The sequence below is a fragment of the Cyanistes caeruleus genome, chromosome 6 (genome assembly GCF_971803275.1).
Source record: "Cyanistes caeruleus chromosome 6, bCyaCae1.hap1.1, whole genome shotgun sequence".
Classification (NCBI taxonomy): domain Eukaryota; kingdom Metazoa; phylum Chordata; class Aves; order Passeriformes; family Paridae; genus Cyanistes; species Cyanistes caeruleus.
Genome location: NC_141706.1, coordinates 4779572 through 4799739, shown reverse-complemented (window position 1 = coordinate 4799739; position 20168 = coordinate 4779572). Strand labels below are relative to the sequence as shown.

At 37.2% G+C, this 20168-nt stretch overlaps 1 protein-coding gene across 2 annotated transcripts; it reads right to left on the bottom strand.

Moving 5' to 3' along the window:
* Nucleotides 1-522: 522 nt before the first annotated feature.
* CCDC34 (coiled-coil domain containing 34) lies at nucleotides 523-19761 on the bottom strand. Of its 2 annotated transcripts, none has more exons than XM_086895607.1 (6): nucleotides 19539-19760; nucleotides 15710-15842; nucleotides 13320-13427; nucleotides 2784-2942; nucleotides 2192-2333; nucleotides 523-1029 (listed from the first exon to the last, which is right to left on the bottom strand). In XM_086895607.1, exons 1-6 carry the CDS (start codon nucleotides 19724-19726, stop codon nucleotides 815-817), a joined length of 945 nt encoding a protein of 314 aa, XP_086751733.1. In that variant the 5' UTR covers nucleotides 19727-19760; the 3' UTR covers nucleotides 523-814. The 2 variants fall into 2 exon arrangements, with proteins under 2 accessions (XP_086751733.1, XP_086751732.1); XM_086895606.1 differs by having other exon boundaries at nucleotides 967-1055; nucleotides 19539-19761.
* Between the last annotated feature and the right edge of the window lie 407 nt (nucleotides 19762-20168).

Below are 20168 nucleotides of genomic sequence, written 5' to 3'. Positions count from 1 at the left end.
GTGAGGCTGACTACTGGCCTGTAGTTCTGCATATACACCCTTCTTGAAGACTGGGCTAACATTTGCTTTCTTCTAGTTCTCAGGAACCTCCCCTAATCACCAGACCTCTCAAAGATAATTGAAAGTATCCTTACAATGACATTTGCCACTTCCTCAGCATTCTCAGGTGCATCCTACCAAATCCCACAAGAGTCATGTGTGCCATTACTGACCCCAAACTTCACATCCCTGACCAGTTCTCCCTGGTTTGTACATATCAGGTCCAGCAAAAAGTCTGTGTTTCCCTAAAGAGCCTGCATCCATTCATTGCAGTACTCCAGCAATACAAACTATCCCACTGTATCTCTGTAATCCCAGTCACATGATAACCCTGGAACTGATGCAGGCCTTCAATTCCTTCCACATTAAGCCAAGAATTGTTTTAAAATCTGTTACAAATAGCATCTTTAAAATAACCTAGTTAACACTGTTGCCCAAAAGAATAATTACATGTACAAAAGAACTCCTTCAGCAACAAGCAAGGAAAGGAAGAAACAATCCTGTGAATTTATTCATATTGAGGTAATATTAAATAGTGATGTACAGTACAATTACAATTTATCTTTTCCTTTTTTTTTTTTTAATAAAATGCAATATAGAAAAAACATTAAAAGCCTGATTGGTCAGCTAGAAGTAAACACAAAACCTGCTCACAAAAATGGGAAAAATCAAAAAAAAGAAAGGCACAAAGCAATCTGCTTTGGACATATAACTACATAGAACTTCACATTTATGCCCCAGTTTGTTCAAGATTGTAACAACATTTTTTTCTGGACTATGACTTCTTTCTGCACAGGGATCCATTACAAGGGCTACTCTTGGGCTTGGAAATCACTGTTGGTAAAGATGAATGTGGTTGACAAGACACAGGTCTCTTACTCTTCTTCGTGGTAAGAACACTCTCTTCCTTTGGGAGAGGCACGTGTACCGGTTTCCAAGGAATGGGGTTACAGTATGCTGGAGCTGGATACAAAGTTCTATCAGCATTCCCTAAAACATTTAGAAAGCACACACAACTAAGAAAGAATATTTACACTACAAACTTTCCAATGCAAGCAGTTATAATAATTATCTGGACTAAATACAACATCTTCAGAGAAAGATGCACAGGCACATCACATAATTTAAGTGAAAATAATAAATATTCCACTTTTTTGTTTTTTAAACAGTAACTGGGATATTCTTCACCTCTACTTAAAATAATAAGCAGGCTGAATTCTCAGTCCTTTGTGTTCTTAAAAACTGTGAGTGTCTACAAATGGGCTACTTTATTTTACCCAACCACATGATGGATACACTTCAAAGTTTGTAAGACATTATACTGAATGACACGAGTAGACAAATATTTTTCAAAAGTCATTTAAATAAATGATTGCAGCTGTCAGAATGTAATGAAAGTGCAACCAAAACATAAAGGCAAGGTATATCACTATTTACAAATAAATGTAAGCAAAAGAGTAAAGGTTGTTCACCTACTCTATATATTTTCCTTAAACATTCAGAGACCAGAGTTTTGGTCTCAAAACTATTGCTGTTGCAAACTCAAATAGAAGTAACTATTTCAGTTGCATAGAAAAAGAACATGTTTTCAAACAAAAAAAGGAATATGATTACAGAAGCCAAGGAGGTGTGAAAAGCAAAACAGAAAGGAAATTTTAGTTCAGAATATAGGTTGATGCCCATCTCCATTTTCAGACAGGATTTCTGTCAGCTTCTAATGGCTCTTGTGTCAAAACCCCACATCTTTTCTACGGGGGATTCAAGTGTGCAAAGGTGACACAACTTCTGTAACATGAAAAGTAACTTTACAAGGATGCTGACATAATGAATTTGCTTCACAGGACCCAGTGATTTGCTCTAGTGATTCCTATGCTCAGTAAGAAAAATCAAATAAAATCATAATTTAGTACAACACACAATTATCTCAAATAATGTAATTTTCCTCCCAAGTAAAAAAAAAAAGTCCAAGAAAAATATACAAAAGGTCTCAATCTGTTTCCCTGACTTATATCATAGTATAGGTAATCATTCATATGTGCCAAAATTAGATACTAGATGAGTATCTTAAACAGACTTCATTTTACATTAAAATATTGGAAGGAAGGAACCACAAATCCAACTCACTACATATTTGTGTACTGTATGTACAAACCTTTAGAATTCCCATGTGGCAAACCATAACCATTTAAAGCAGGTTGTGGTTTATTTCTAGCATTTTGCAGCCATTCCTGAAAGATTTTCTCTGATCTTGTTTTCTTCTCCTGTAGCTCAGCCTCCCGTTCTTTTTCTTTTTCCTAAAAAAAATATAAATATTGAATGCACTCCTAGATAAAACCTTGTACAATATACACAAAATAGTAAATTTTATTTTTCAGATTTCCAGACTGCTGAATGTATTTCAAATATTTTTTCAAATACAAACACCTCTTCCCAACAATGGAAAAGATGCATTTTTTGGTTTAAATCTGACAAAAAACCAAACAACCCCCAACCTCCATGTTATTCCAGTTTTTCCCTGAGAAAAACATCAAAGGCTATTAACAAAAATGCATTAATATGCATCTTATTTTGCTGACCACACCACAGTGTCTTTAATGCACTAACACTTCAACTCTTGATTTTTTCTTCATGTGCAACACTGCCATTTGATGCCAATACATTCAACGTAAGATCTGAATATATCAAATCTTAATAAATTACAAATTAAGTAACTCCATCCAAATAAATGATCAGTTCATTAATACTTTCTCTTTTTTCTTCTTTTCTGCATCTTCAGCTATCTTCTTCTTTAACCATTCTTTGTACTTTATGTCAGCCTTTTCTTGTAACCGCAATTTTTCTAGCTCCCTTGTGGCTTTTTCTGCCATTTCTTTGGTCAGCTTTCGTTTCCTTTCTCTTCTTTCCTACATGAAACATATCAAAGAAACAGAATAGAATTTTTTAGTATATTTTAATGATCAATTCTTTTGAGGACTACAGTTAATTTCACTACACAATTACAAAGAAAATTATCATAAACCTGAAAAAATATGTGATATTGTAAGCTCTCTGAAGTCAGAACCTATTCATCACTAGATTCCAGGTATGATTGACATATAAACTTGTCAAAAAAGATTATAAAAATTTACTTTCAGCTCTCCTCAGGTTTACTACTGCTCTGTTTATTCAGAGATTTTCTTAAACACTTCAGACCCGTCTCAATATTTCTGAAATGAAATACATGTTGCAGTTCTCAACAATGGTGTGTTAGCTTTACTTGTCAGTGTATCTAGAGCAAACTACAATCCCAAATGTAAGTCAGGTAAACTGCCCTCCTCTAAGAGTCATTGAGATATGCAGATTGTTCAGTATACTTAAGCATAAATTAATAGGAAAAAAAAAATTTCACATAAAAATCCAGTTCATGTTTTGTGGTATTAAGTTTTTTATACTCTTTAGTTTATTCACATAGGGATTACTTCAATACATCAATCCACACATTTCTCCAAATTATGAAAGGGAAAATGAGAAAACACATTCTGTGGTAGGCAAAATGGTAACTTGAGTGTGAAGTGAAATTGCTGCCTGTATGATTTGGAAGACAGAGTACACCAGAGGTGTCATTCACTTCTACATTTTTCAGTGTGTGTATCCAACAACTGATCTTTCTCTAAGCAAACAACCACGTATCCACTGGCCTTTTGATCTGGAGAGGGAGGTATTTTCATTTGAAGAGTAACAAGAGCTGTCATTTATTTTCTTTGTAACCACTATGAAGCCTTTTTAATCTACTGATTTGATACTATTTCTGCTTAAATCACTTAGCTCTTAGGCAACTGCATATACATGCAGAAACAAAAATCTACCAGACAACCTGTGCACATGACTTGGAGGAGAGGCACAAGACTTAAGACCAGTTTCCTCTTAATAGAAAAGAGCTGTTGAAAACATATGTTGTTTTTCTTCTAAGAAATATTCTACTTATACCCTTCCCTGCACACTCCTCTTGGGTAATTTAGCAGAAAATATGCAATTAAGCAGAAACTTATACTGACTCAGAATTATTACAGCTGGCAGTATGGATATCAAATGCCTAGACTACAGCTGCAAAGTATAATAAATAAATGAAATATAAGAAAAACACATTCTCAAGAAAACCAGAAATACATTCCCGTTTCCATTTTCCCATTGTATATTACCATTTTTCCCATTAAAAAAACCAAAAAGGCAGAAAACTACAGCTACAAACTACAAACCACGTGTCCATTCCCCCCCACCTTTTTCCCAGGCTTACTGCACTTGTGGAAAATCCAATTATGCATAATGAATATGGTGGGGAGGGACCACCACCATTCCTTCAGTCTGGTCTAAACAGGATACCTGCTGGTTTGCTGCTTGTCCCCTCATACCAAAACTACCAGCAACCCAATAAAGTAGCACGTAGAGAATAAAAACTTCAGCTTACATTGCTCTGCAACACAAACAATTTCTGCCAGGAAAGAAGCCAGTTTACAGAGCCTCTTGAGTTAGTGTGTCCTGTTCTGTTTGCCAACACCAGAAGCATCACTACAATTTTAACATCAGCAGCTACACTACGCACTGTGGGACTTCCCACCCAAAATTTTACAAGCTATGCTTTATTAGCTCTATCTACCATAATCTCCAAGGTAGATGTTTCTTCATCTGAAATCATAAGGATACTTTCAATACTACTTCTCTGGTATACTCTTGCCAAATATTCTTATTTGACGAGACTCCTTTGTGTACACAATGCACACTATTTCACAAAACAATTGCAACTAGCTTTTTAGCTCTATTTTCTCCTTGATTTTTTTGTTGTTTGGTGGGGGTTTTTTTTCCATTTCACTTCTAATACATTCTAGCAAGTACCAGCTTGATCTGTTTTGTAGTTTAGGGAAAATAGTCAAATATCAATACACTCTAATTTCAATGCATATTCTGGAATGTAAAGCTACACAGAACTATAAAACAATTGGTCTTATTAATATGACTTCACAACAGTGAGGCCTGTACATGTGATAAAACTATTTGCAACAAAGACTAATGAAAATATATGTTTCATTCTGGGAACTAAAAAAAGTTGAGATTATGAACTATTTTTATGCTAATGAAGCATGGAAACGAGATCTTTCTTACCATGAAACAAACATTTCCATATTTTAAATTTTTGAAAAGAAAAAATAATGTATTTTTGGCAAATTATTCAGACATCACCTATCCATAACTGAGAGATGGGGTCATCTGAGTCGAGATCAGAAACCCATTTTATTGAGTATACAAGGTGTTTACATAGGGGTTTATTTGTATGGCACTTTTATAGGGTAACATTTTCACTAACAATCTCCTATTGAGTACACATTCTTCATGACATCACTTCACCTGGTAACATCACAGAGTTCCACAACGTGTTTCTTGGTCACTTATTGCCCAGGGAGCACTTAACTGTGTCTGTCTCTCCCATGGTTTCTGCTCCATCAGGTACCAGGCTCCTTTATCAGTTCCACTGTACTCTGTTTTATTTCCCAATATCACCTTCCTGAAAAAAACCAAATAACCAATTGTCTAAGCTTTCCCTCCTTCTTCATCTAAAATTCATCTCTATCTCTTTTATTCAGAGCTGCCTCTCTGTGTGTTCATTACTAAATACTCCCCAAATGCAGCAACAACTCCTGTTTTGAGACAATGGTTGTCTGGAACACATAAAAAGCATTAATGTAGATGAAATATATATATATGTGAAATCAGTGAGTTAAACTATGGGATAAGGTGATTTACAAAGATTTTGCACGTTTTGTTGTTCGCTGACTTATCTCTGATGTACATGAAAGATACAAAACTAAGGATAATCCAATACTATAAAAGAAAGGCAGGGAACCTTCTTAAATTATGTATCTTAAATAACAATACTTAGATGAGTTTAGCCATCTAGGCTGACTCAAAGTTAAATCAGGTCCTGTGTAAACAATAATATGCCATACACACTACCATGAAAGCCAGAGCTATTACTAAGTTTTACTTGCTGTGACTTTCCCTCCTTAAGACAAGGGAGACTCCCTGCAGAACTGCACTTTACACTGCCTAGAAATTCTTCTGCACACGAATCAGAAATGCTTCATCTTTCTCTCACAATTGGAGATTTTCCTTCCTAGTTAGTGCACACCACATTCCCAGCTGCTTTAGTAACCTGTTTCATGTCAAGTTTCTGTCACCCTGACCATCCCAGCTTTTCTCCCATCCTCGTTATAAAGGTCTATCAAAAATACTATGAATGTGCATAAATTATTAATGCATGTTCTTTACTCCTTCTTTAACTTTCCTTCCACATCTATGTGAGCAAAGAAATTATTTGTTTAAGCTTGGTGTTGTTTAGATTGGGTTTTAAAAATTCTCTTTGAACTCATATTCAAAACAATCATAACCTATTCACTAAACCACTTGTAAATTTACATACACTAAAATATGGCTGTGGGTATTACATAAATTAAGGTATTGATTGTAAAACATTCAATTACTCATTTCAAGAAAGGCTTGTTCTCCTGCCACCCTACCCAAGCACATAATTAAGGAGAAAGGATACAAATCTACCCTGAAGGTTCACTGCTCTGTGCTGTGATTCTATCAAGTCTCAGAACCAAAAGAAGTCTGGGTTAGGTTGGTACTTGGAAATCCCCCACCCAACACAAATCCATCTGTCCTACAAAGCAGTGATGGTGACTCTGTTAGCAGCATGTGTCTGACTGAGTCAGTACTAACTTTTCAAGAAAAATCAGACCTGTATGTATGTGGTGAATGGTCAAAGGATTTTAAAATTTGAAGAAATGCCCCACTTCCTTCCTGACAGAAGGCAGAAATATTAAATAATTTTCCACACAGGAAAAAAAAAATCAAGCTAACTGCTTTTGAAACAGAAGCACTATATCCAGCTGGAAGAAAACTACTAAAATACATATTTCTGTATTTTCACATGAATGACTAAATGAGAGGCTGGAATTTGTAAAGTGCAGAGGTGCTTTCTGTTGTGCATTTTCTATGTAGACTGTCACTGAGTAGAAATATTTCCAGAAACTAATGATGTGATTGATATTTTTAAGATACTTCTCAAAGCAATCCTTTCCATTTATAGTCTGCAGAATGTGAAATTTTTTTTTTCACATGTAAATGTTCTACTTCACAGCTATTTGCTGACAGCTTGCATATTCTAGCATCAGTTAATGCTGACTTACGGCAAAATATAGAAAAAGCCCACATTGCCAACATCAGAACATCCAGATTTACTTGTTCATCCTCATAATAATCATGGACATCAACCACTTTTAGCAGTCTTGGAAATCTGGGTCGTTCAAACAACTGTAATTATCTTTTCAATTTTGCACTACAACACAACTTAGTAGCCAAGGCTAGCCCATACAAATACTTCTTTAATCTCTTTAGAATTTCCAAGTGAAAACAAGAGGCCAGAAAGGAGGTCAAGAAAGGTCTGAGCTGCAGATGTCTCTTAACTTATATCAATTTACTGCTGAAGTTCACACAAAATCAGTGCATACCCCACTGCAGTCTGGGAGCTGGAGAATTACTGGATCTTTCTCCCAAGCTGTATTCCTTTCATGTGGGGACTCAGTGTATGTGACAAGCATGAAGTTTTGGTGTACTCCTGGAAGACTCTTGGGATCTTCAGAATAATCTGGACTCCATGAATGCTGCTGAAATACGTGAGCACTCATATTCACTGTCACACTGAATTCCTCTTCCAAAACTCTGTCTAAAACTCAGTCTAACACTCACCATGAGAAATTAGTTCATTCTACTTAGAGAAATCTAAAGGTAATTCAGACTCAGGTACAAACTAAAATTATAACCATGGCATCAGTCATGCGTGACATCACAGAAAAAACTTCAGTAAAAACTTTTCATGTCCAGAGAGTAAAAGGCCCACAATAAGAAAAATCTTAAGAAATTAAGCCCAGACTCAGAAAAACATTTAGATATGTAAAGACAGACTTAGGTATGTAAACAGAAAACTTTAATTCTTAATGCAGTTGGTTCTCATGACTGGAAAGCATTTCTATTAGAAACTTCCCTCACAAACACACTTCTTGAAAGGGTTCAGTCTTTTAAAAAATGGACATCTTAGCATCTCTTTCAAGTCTAAAGTGTCAGCAAAAACCATACTACATGTGGCTCTACATTAGCAACCAGTGCTTTGACTCAACAGCAGTTCAGCTGTAAGAACATTAACCTAAGACAGGGAAGATCTGGATTTTGTTACATTTCTGCCAGAGGAGATTCCAACTGACATGTCCCCAAGCTGCAGGCTGGGATGACAAGATTCTCCAGCCCTTCTGTGGTGGTGGTACCATTCCTCACAAAACTCACTGGATGAAAGAGAGCATGAGCGCAGCTTCTGAACTGGAAAGTCATGCTCCAGCTGTTGAACAATCTGTGCTCTGCATTAACCATGCTGACATAAAATACACATGAAACAAAAAGCCTTTGGTGTAAGAGCTGGCATTTAGGAGTCTCTTCTGGGGGGAATCAGCACACCAAGAAGGGCAGTCTGCTCCAAGAACACTGTCATTCATTACTATACACTGTGCTGGTTCTAGGCTTTCATGTACTTCTTACTGCTTTTTGCTTCTCACAAACCATCAGCCAACAGCACAGTAAATGGTAAGAACAAAATTTTCAGTGAATAAGTATTCAAACAGAACTTTTCCATCCTGTATCTAGTTTCCATTAAAAATTATATTTTTCAGTAAGTAAAGGGGACTTATTGAAAAGAAAAGAACTGTTGAACATTCAAATTTTATTTTTAATGCCTGCTTGGTGTTACAGAAATTTTGCCTTATTCTCTATTCAACAATTCAGAAAGTATAAGAAATGTTATAGTCAATTTTAGATTGGTATTAGAATAATTGTTTTTCTCCAATGGAAAACTGTAACTTCATTACTTGTGCTCTTACAACTTTGCTAGGTATCACATTATTACAGTATAAAGACTTACATGCAAAGACTAAAAACAAGGATGTTAACAAAATGAGTTTCAGAATTACAGTTATTTTGGAATGCAAATATTCCTCTTTGGGGATTTCTGTTACTTTTGCAAACATATGCATAACATATGTAGTGGGTTTGGATGTAGTTAATTTTCTTCATAGCAGCTCCTGTTGTGCTATGTTTGGATTTGTGAACAAAACAGTGTTTGTTGATAACAAGTTCTCACTAAGCAGGTGTCCTGGTTTAGGGCAAATTTGGGAGAGAACCTCTGAATGGGGTCCCTCCAGAAAGCAAATTCAAGCGGCTCCTCGCACAACTGGCTTGGGAAAAGATTTCCTTGGAGAAAAGTGGAAACAACTGTTTATTAACAAGCAAAGTACCCACTAGCATTAAAAACAAAAGAGTAATATTAAACAATAAAACCTCTTGCTGTTTGAAGAGATAGAAAATCCAAAAAGTCCTTGTTGTGGGGTGGAGCTGGGCTCACTCAGTCTCTTATCAGTTCCTTCTGTGCTGGAAAATGCCAAGGGCCAGGCCTCAGTGGGCCACAGGTGTGAGCTCCCAGGGTTTGTCTGGGTTTTCAGTCCAGAGCAGGTTTGAACAGAACCAAAAAAAAGGGAAAAAAAACAATCTGGAGAACTTCTCTGCCTCAGCTAGCTAAAAACTAACTAGCAGCAAAGGAGAGCTCTGTCATGCTGTCTGTCCATGCTGCAGACAGCACAGTCCAGAGCAGGATGTGGGGCAGTGAGTGCTGTTCTTGAACACAAACTGTGCTTCTTCTTTCCCCCCTTCACTCTCAGAGCCAGTCCTAAAGGTGCAGAACTTAATATCCAGCACAAACAGAACAGATGATTGGGGATACAAGCATCATAAAGTCACCCCAGGACAGCAGTGCTAACAAAGCTTCAAGATTTTTTCTGCTTCTCAGCCCATCCCACCATGCATAGTCTGGGGGTGCATAGGGACTTGGGACGGGCTCAGCCAGAACAACTGACCCCAACCAACCCAAGACCATCCTGCTCAGCAATAAAAGCTGGTGGGAGCAACTGAGGGGCTATGTGAGGTCTCAGATGCCCCCTGGGGCTAACCCACAACAATATATAATTTAAATATTTATATGAACACACAGGTATAAATAGGAATTGATTTCTAAGTTCTATTGACATTGTAAAAATGAAGTAGCTTTGCAGAGTCAGTACAGATAGATTAAATATGATTTGAAGATACCATATTATATTGAAAAGGTAGAGTGTACTGCATCAGAGTTGATTTTTTTAATATGCAATCAAAAAGCTATTGTCATCAGGCCTGACCTTTAATCCTAGTATTTTATTCAGCAATAATTCCTAAGAGGTTCTGACTATGATGACAGTGTTAAAGAATTAAACAGTAATGGCAGTTTACAGGCTCTTCACAGTTTATGCATTCACAATGCATTTCTCAAAAGCTTTTCGTACTTTGATTTGAAACCAGTACTTTGATTGAATCAGTAATTCCACAATTACACACTGTGTAAACACTTACTGAAGTGTTCAATCCCACAGCTGATGATAGGAATGAAAGAGACTTCACATTACAGGATCAGAAGTTCACATAAAACAGGAACTGAACGCCAAATTTACTTCATCAGCATTTATAATCACAACCACTTCATTTTTACACAGTAACTCAGAAATAAGAGTTTTAGTTACATAAAAAATCATGTTATGTTCATTTTTCTTCTGGAATCAAAAGCATTCTTAGAGTTAAAATATTTCAATTGATATTTGCTAAAAAGTCAACAGACAATTTACTGTTTGTCCAAAAATGGCTCAGCTTTAAGAGGGAGACTATTTTTGTCCAGGAGAGATCCAGTATCTTACTGAAAATTGTAAAGGCATTATTAGGTCCAAGATAGTGCCTAAAAATTGATTTTATTGAGCTTTTAATTTCTAGGGAGCTGAAAAACTTTGCCATGAACAAATATTTGCATAAACATATTTCATGGCTTAAAATGTTCTTTGATTGCTCATATTTCAAAATATTATTTCTAGTTCATTTACAACCTTTAAGAACCACAAAAGCTATTTACATAGAAGAATACTAAATAGCTAGGATTCCTTTACTTTCAAAAATAGTTTCTGTAAAATGTAAAATGATTATACAAACATTTTACTTCCAACATAAATGTCTCTAACATTCATATAGTATAAAGACTCTTCCAGCATATCTCCTGGTACTGGATGCTCAAGATGAAGAAGTTTTATGTATACTCAAGTGTGCCTTACTTTCTTTATCACTACAGGATTGAGCAATGGAAAAGGATATGGACTTGTGGAGATTACAAAGATCCCTGGAAGTACTGCCTCCTGCCAAATAAAGCATTTATTGCTTATTATCTGCACTCTACACACAGGGCTCAGATTCAATAATTAACTGAGTTTGAAAAAGGTGAGTGCTTAATGCAAATTTCAGTAAAAAGTACTGCAAGTTTTGCCTCAAGAAACCTCTTTTGATACTTCCAGAGTAAATGAAGTGTTTCTCAAACAGGAGATATATACACTCTTGCCAAAAAAATTATCTCAACTCTCAGTGCTCATGAGACTTACCCTAACTACAGGTGAAATCTTGATGCAATTTTAAACATCTTAGTCACTGAACTGACGTATTTATCCTTCAGTCTGTGTCCACATCCACAAATAATCTTGTGGAAACTTTAAGTGGGACAGTCTGTGCAGCACTAATGTTAACATTCTATAGACAGCTAAGATTTTAAGTTCACTTTATCCTTGATTTGAGTGTAGTTTATAGGAAAGACAAACCAATGAATCATCTGATTTAAATGAAAATCAGCTCACTTTTCTAAACGCTTGGGACATGCTCTAAGAATGACCCTATGCCTCCAAAACATAATATGATGAAGTCCAAACACAAGTATGTTTTTTTCTCTTGTCCTCTGGGCTGGTGTGATTACCATAATGAAGACCACCTAATCCCACTGACAACAGAATATAAGTTATTAACCAGTACATCCACAAAGTTCCAAGCAAAACCCAAATAAGTAATAATTTATGGAAATTGAAGTAGATGGTAGGAGAAGTGAGGAGGAGACAGAAGGAAAACTTCTGGTTTTGAATTGGAACTGTTTTAAGAGGCAGACTGACTTAGTCAGTTACAGACACTCAGAATTTAATTCTCATTTAAATTTCGTTCTGCAAGAGGGAAATGGAATTGTATGTGCTGAATAATATATCTACTTTTTCCTGTGTACTTTAATTAGTAATATGAATCATAAGAAATTAACAGAGCAGGATAGGTTCTGCAGTGGATTTCTGTCAATTATCCAACTAGCATTAAGACTAAGATTGATTAGATTAGATTAGATCCAAATATATGTTATTCTAGTGGTTCTGGGCTGAAAGAGTTCTAATAATCATGAAAACAAATGTATGAGGTCTGCCCATCCAACCCAGCTAGTGCAGTTGTGATATTTTCAGTGAATATTCATCTGATTTTATTCAGAAACAGAAGTACAGAACAATAAACAACTGGTATTTCTACAGATCATAAGATGATGAACACATGAGCCCATGAAGTGCCAGGGGCTGAACATGCCCTGGGTCTCCCCAGTGCTCCCATTCCTGCCATCCAGTGCATGTGGTCACTTGGTGTGACACAGCTACTACAGAGCTCCACTGAGATCATGATTCTGTCTGTTTCTGACCCTGGACTCGGGCACCCCCTCAAAAGAACTTAAAAAATTTTTGATCCCACCCAGAAATTAATTACTGACTGAAAGAATTCCCAATTACTAACTGTGGTCTACTGAGAATTCCCTCAGTCTGGCCCCATACCTCAATTATCCCTCTTAAACCATATCCTATAGCAAATACTCTTTGCCTGTTCGTGGTGATATTTAACTAAATCCTTCTTCTGGCTCACTTGGTGTACAAAACATTGCACACACACTTAACCAAAAATGTTTGGGCACTGAACCTGGGAAGTCTGGGTACCAGAAGGACCAAAACCCCAGCTATAACCAGCAGAAGGCTACTATACAATATGTACACCAATTGTCAGTTATCTGACTATTCAGAAAACAAATGCCTTTGTACCTGACAGAAAAAAAAAAAATTAGCCTTGAAAAAATGTTTAGCTGCTTTAGCATGTTTTTGTAATTTTCAATTCAAGCAGCCATTTACTCAGCAAACAGAAAACATGGATGTCCAAACAGACTGAGTAAATTTTACATAGGCTTACTCAAGCATGGCATGTACTGGAATATTTCCAGCCAAAGCAATATTTACCTCTTCCCTTTTCTTTTGGACCCATTCCTTGTGTTTCTCTTCAGCCATCCTTTTTCTTCTTTCATATTCTTCATTTTGCTTCATTTTCTCAAGCTGTTTATTCATTTCCTAATTACAGAAAAAGTATACATTTCAAATCTGTGGTGATCATTTGCAGCAATACTGGCAATAGTGCTGCAGTTAAAACAATGTAGGCATTAGATTTTGGTATTTTTCCCTCATTAAGATTTTGGAGAAGAATGGCAGTCAACACAGAAATACTATGTAATACAATCAATGAAAAATGTATAATTTTTAGAATATTACCTGGAAATATATATTTTAATTAGGCTTTGGAAGCAATTAAATGTATAAAATAATTCATTGGTTTATAAAAATGCATTTTTAGTCAGAAGACTCTTAATTTGCAGTAGTACTTTCCTACAATATTTAAAATTTACACTGTGTACTGCTCTGCACTGTGGAAGGTATCAAAAGCTAAGTGAAATATTATTCACCTGTGATTTTTAATACCAGAACTACTAGAACTTTAGGGCTTAAGGCAAGACTTACTAAAGCCAAAATTATTGCAGATTCTAGCAAATTTTGAAACAGGAGTTTTATTTTGAAGATGAGAAGAAATTTCAAAGTATACTTAAATGATATACAGTATATATGCAATCATTTGTATCTCTCCAGTGAAGTTAATAAAGAAAAAACATAACTAAGGAGACAATTTGAGATGTCTAGCTTCTCCAACAGTAGCATTAACACAAAGTGCTAATTTTCAATGAAAATTCATACCTTTAAACATAGACAGATGGAATTATTTCCATGAAACTAATTTTATGGTCCCTACACTGCAGTCAGTTTCAAAGAGAACCCCCTTTTCTTACACTGAATTCAGTTTGGTAGGACATCAACAGAAGCTTACAGAAAGCTCAAACACCCACAATAGTTTGAAAATACAGTTGTTGTTGTAGTGAGGCAAAGTTACAGCAAATAACATCTCCTCTGAGTTCCAAGGCACCTGTATTGCAGGGATTCTAGTTTCTGTAAAAGCTGATGGCACTGTAAGCACCCAAGAACACCCAGCCTAATTCCACTCCAAATGTTTATCCACATTTTTGACATTCAGGGCAGGCTTGGTACTAATGTCATCAAAAGAACTGGGACTTCCCAGGTGTTTCTCAGAGTATAAGTTTAGAATACTTTTAATATGCAAATGTAGCAATAATTTTTAATAGAAATATCACCTATTTCATTCTCTTTTGGCATCTTACAAAAATGTTGATTTTATTTTTCCCCCAAATATAAGCTTTTCACACTGTCTTGCTGCAGTTTAAAATCTAATGTTTTCAAAAACAAACTAAAAATATTTACCTATATGACTATTTTCTACATGGCTTTAAGTAATGCTTTTCTATGACTGTTCTTAATACTAAGTTGAGAGACATCTGCTAGCTTACACTTACATTTCCAATCCAGAATATAAATGGGAAGTCATGAAACATTTGGTGGATGTGGATTAACAGATCAAAGCACATTCCTCAAGTTTAACAAACTACTTTGGGGTACTGCTGACCTGTAAAATTCTGTTCCTGAACCTTCCAGTAGTAGGTGTTTTATAAACAACATGAGGTAGCCCACATAAAACAGCTGTATTCTATATTCACTTTACAGATAATCACAGAAAGGCTAGGAAAACATTCAAGGTCAAACAGTTAATCAGTAACTAAAGTGAGAAATTATCTGTGTTTGATGTGATTGTTCTAATCTCTACCCAATACTTCCCATTTGATTTTCAACAACAGTATAATTTAACCAGCTGCAACTACAGAGTAATCAAGAAAAGATAGAGTGCTCTCACTTAATTGTGTCCTAGCCCTTGTTCTCAAGAACTGTTCATCTGCAAGGGGGCAAAAGATAGAATGAGGGGAAAAAAAATGCTGTACAGGGATCCCTGTCCTGGGAAAGGACACCAAACAGTTGTAAAATTACATGCTAAGTGGTTAACAACACTGTGCCTCAAAACTAATCAAGTAGCTTGGCATACTTACAAATCAGCACACACCCTATTTTCTTCTACAACCAACATGCAGGAGTACATACCCATGATGACAATCAAGGCAGTAATTAAATAAATGTTTTAATCTTCTAACATCGAAGCATTACCTGACAGTTGGATAAACAAAATATTATACAGCACCAGTTCAGTGAAGCATAGCATAAAGCAAAAGAAAATGCACATAATATAAATCATGCCAGCACTGACAAACACTATGGAGGCTTAAGACACTAAAATAAAAAGGAAAAAAACAACTCCCCATGTTTCTACAACCAAGGAGAAGAAAATCCTGTGTTTGCTATCTTCTATTAAACTTAGAAGCAAAATAACTGGATGTAATCACCTCTGCAGCTCTAGCTCGTAAGCGGGCACGCAGCTCCTTCTCTTTGCTAACGAACCATTCTTCCCATGGTGAAAGGTTATCTTTCAAAGGTGACACTTCTCTCCTCCTTGCAATTTCAGAGTGTTCAGCTGTCCTGAATTAAAAGCAAGAAACATATTATTACTTATAATGTATTTGAAAAGTAGAACAATGTTACTTTCTCAAAAAAATACTTTTATGGCATAACGTGACAACAATTACATAATTTTTCTATTTGCTTCGTAATCTCCTTAATGGAGAAATGGCATTTATATTGCACCTCTGACCATCCCCCTTGCATTCCACATTTTACTAAATTCTAGCTTGTTAGTTATTCTAAACTGTGGAACAGATTCAAACATTACCTTTAAGGAACTAAACAAAAAGAATACCTTGAACATCAAAGTGCCACTTCTCAAATATGGAAGTCAAGGAAAAACAGAGATTTAACATTAACATCCTATCCTTGGTCACAAGAAGCTCCATGTATCAAGTGGCCTTTAGCAAAATCAAAGCAAAAGCAAGAATGTTATTTTCTTTGCTCAAGTCTAATACAAGTGGATTCATGGTACCAAGCAACCTCAGCATTAAGAATCCACCCATTCAATCCAAAAAGTTTTCCACCTTAAAACACTTTCACAGGAAATGTGCTTAAGAAATACAGCTAGCATACAATACTTGATGGCATTATACAAGGTTCTATTAGACATTTAATAGGATATTTTACGTAAGTTACTCATAACTTCTTTACTCATGAATAATGCAGCAATCCTAGCCCCAGGTCAGAAATATCTTTTATAATATTCTATATATGTACTGTTTCATAAGTAGCAGGGTACATTAGGGTCCAAGTCAGCAAAATCTGAAAACATGCCAAGACATTTCTTTAAAAGGTTTCTTGTCACAGAATTTTTTTCTTGAGAACAAAGCAGTGAAACTAGACTTCACTTTACTATTTCATATAGATGTACAGGCTCTGGGAAAACCTACCTACCTACATACTGCACTACAGTGAGGAGTTCTGTTTGCTGAATCTAAGCTACAGGAGAAGCATCCAACAAGCATATTATGTTAATGTTCCAGAAATCAATTTTTTAAATATAAGATATCTGGATTTTATCAATATAAAAGATCAACATATTCACAGGACACAGCAGTACTCCAATACTCAACTGCACATCATTTTCTGTCCCAGTCATCTTTAGAATACATTCCTGTGGTAGAAAGCATTTGGGGACAACATCAGTGCTATGGAGTTTTGTTCTACTCTTCACAGTTGTTTTACCCACATGTGTTTGTGCTAACAGGACTGTTTGCTGTTCAAGTCAGGGTAACTCATTTACACTGTAACCTACCCAGAACAGGTTTATTTTCCCAGACAAACCCACTTTTACAGTATGAAGTGCACAATAACAGAACTGACAGGGACACCCTGACACACAGACAATGCAAGGACCAAAGTAGCACCAAACAAAAACCCACAAACACAGCAGAATCCAACACATTCTGCTGCACTCTAGGGCTTTTATGCTACAGCATTAATAAACACCAAAAATTAAACAGAGACAGCTTTTAAACTCATATAATAAGAGATGCTGCTTAAGAATGCCTAATAGCACATCTTATAAGAAAATAAGTCTCTGAAAGTTTATTAAAGGATAAAAGTATTATACATTCACATTCAGGAAAAAACCCCATAACTTTGTACAGACTTGACATTTTGGGCAGGGATACTTCCTCAATACATTCTTTTGCTTTGCATGATTTGCATTATGGCATCTAGTGAAACACGACTAACAAATTAAACCAACCTCAGAAGAAGTACTAGGAAAATTAATAAATTAAGAAAAATGGTATTTATTACGTCTTCTATCAGCACTCATGAAATTCATACTGTCAACTTCTCAAAAATTGTTCACAGTAATAGATAAAAAAACTTACTGCAAATGAGTAAGAAATAACAGAAGATAAAGCTTTAAAAGCAGAAAACACAAGCTCAGTATTAAGACCTATTAGGAGAAACACTTCTCCATTAATGATTGAAAGCTCTCAGATTGCACCAGAACCCAGACTTTCTTGGTGTGCATTGCAGCCACCAGCCACACTCTCCCTGGCACACCAACCATGCATTTTAAACCACACAGACCCTGAATTTCACAGGACCATTTTCTGAAATTCTAGCAGTTATGAACGTCTTCAAAATAATTACAATAATAACCTTCTTGAAATACTCCGTTCTCAAGTGCACATTTATTTCTAAATAAGTATCTTAAATCAAACTACACACATTTGGCATTAGACCTGAAGCCTATTAATAGAAAGCAGTGATTATCATTTGCCATATATTCACTAAGGTTACACCATAAAACGTAACAATGGATCCACGATGAAAAGTATGAACATTAGTTCATACTAACATTTCTAACATACTAACACCACTAGCAAGGCCATGTTTTCACTCCTTCTCTTTTGAAAATATGGCATTTCCCACATTATCTGCCTCCAGCTAATTTTTGTGCAATTTTAAGAGGACAACAACAACAACAAGATTCAGAGTGCATGCGTACACGGAAGGCTATATAGTTTTTAGTGGTTTTTATTATTATACTTCTCAGATGTTGGCAGCTATACATAGAAGCTGCTATATGAACACTTAGTACAACACAGCAGCAGTGTTACTCAGAAGCAGTGTCTGCATCAGCAAAGCATGTATTTTTGCCCACAGTTTAATAAGACTGCCAACTCAGGCCCTAAAAGAGGTTGTCTTCAGCTACATCTTAGTGCTGCCAGAGAATATTGCAGCAACAGGCCCAAGAGTTGGGAGCTGTTCCAAGCAGCCTGTGAAGCTGCAAAGACATGTTGTAGCTTGAACAAACTGCAACAGAACTTCCAGGTGCATGAAAAAAATTGCTTATTGGGTAGATGTATATGGAGAGGTAAAAGAATAACTGAAGGAGAAAGGACCATAAACTGAATGATCTCCACTCGGAAGCTTCTGACTACACTTGAACACTTTCCTTAGACTTTTAGCACCTTTTTCAAGAAATGCTTTTAAGTAAAGTTCAGTGTGGTCCATATTCCTACACTGCTCTCCATGGAAATTAGAGAACCATGCTGGAAACCTGCACCCCCATGAAGCTCTGCTGCCCTTCCTTTAATCCAAATGGCACTTTTAGCTCAGTGCAGCCTAAATAGTTACATTCACCACCAGTTAATGCATAAGTCTGTGAAGTTTCCATCAGCAAGCTGTATTCCAGAGTAAGACAGCCTCTCCCTGCTCTTCCCCCTCTTGTTTTTAAGGAATTACTTATTCTCCTGTCAAGCCAGCAAGATCCCAAGTGAAAAGAATGCATATTATGGTTGCATATAATTGAAACTGAGTAAGATTAAGTCACTGGAGCAGGAGCTGTGCAATACACACAAACAAAACTGACTCTGGAGCAGCTATATAGGCTATACACACTACACAAAGCAGTGCTTTAGTCTGCAGGCACTTTTAAATTAAGGCAGGAAAGACTATAGCTTTTTATCACGCTTAGACCAACCGCATATAGACAATTTATGAGCTCATAAAGATATTCAGGTGTCCACTGAGAAGACTTTCCAATGCACTAAAAAAAAAAAAAAAAAAAAAAGAAAAAAAAAAAGGAACAAATCACGCTGAAAACGCTTATCAATAATGCAAACAAGCCTATTTTTATGTGACATGATGTTCCGTCCCCAAGGACTCCAGCGGAGTGAAGAGAGTGCAGGGGCCAACAAAGGGCAGCCCCGGGCCCAGCTCCAGCCCGGTCCCTGCCGCAGGGGTTACCTATCGCCCGGCGGGCTCCGGGAGGCCGCCTCCCGCTCCTCCTCCTCCTCCCAGCCCGGGGAGCTGGAGCGGGACGCGAGGGAGAGCGGCGAGCCTCGGGAGGGGCTGAGGGGCTCCAGGCCCCCAGCAGGCGGCGGGCTGAGGCGGCCGCTCCCGGCGGTCCCGGGGCGCCGGGCGCCACCGCTCATGGCGGGGCCACCGGCGGCCGTTACCGGGAGCGGCCCGGGCCGCGCTCCCAGCGGCCCCCGCGGCACCGGCCCCGGCCCTGCGCGCCCGGGCCCGCCCTGAGGCCGAGACTGGGCCTGGGAGGAGACATCGGGGGTCCCCGATCCGCTCTTGAGCAGGGAGTGGAGTCCTCCCTGCACACGGGATCTGACGGAGGCAGCCCCGCCCAGGAGAGGCAGCAGGCCCGGGACTGCCCTCTGGGCCCACGCCGTGTCCGGGGCGATCACTAACACGCGTATGCAAATCCATCGGAACTCTTCTTCACAGTCGTTCTTTCTTCCTTAACGCTTATGTACGTATACCAGTCCAATAAACTGGAAGCAGTAACCGTATCTGCAGGTGACAATCTCAACAAGTCAGAGGGCGGCATTTTAACATTTTCCAACAGCCAAGTCAAAATTTGTA

Bases quoted from the DNA above. Each gene is read 5' to 3' on its own strand.
- CCDC34 (XM_086895607.1), bottom strand. From the start codon at position 19,726: ATGAGCGGTGGCGCCCGGCGCCCCGGGACCGCCGGGAGCGGCCGCCTC. The intron at 15,843-19,538 runs GTAACCCCTGCG...CTTTTAATTCAG, and splicing joins CGGAGCCCGCCGGGCGATAG to GACAGCTGAACACTCTGAAA. The intron at 1,030-2,191 runs GTTTGTACATAC...TAAATGTTTTAG, and splicing joins GCCACATGGGAATTCTAAAG to GGAATGCTGATAGAACTTTG.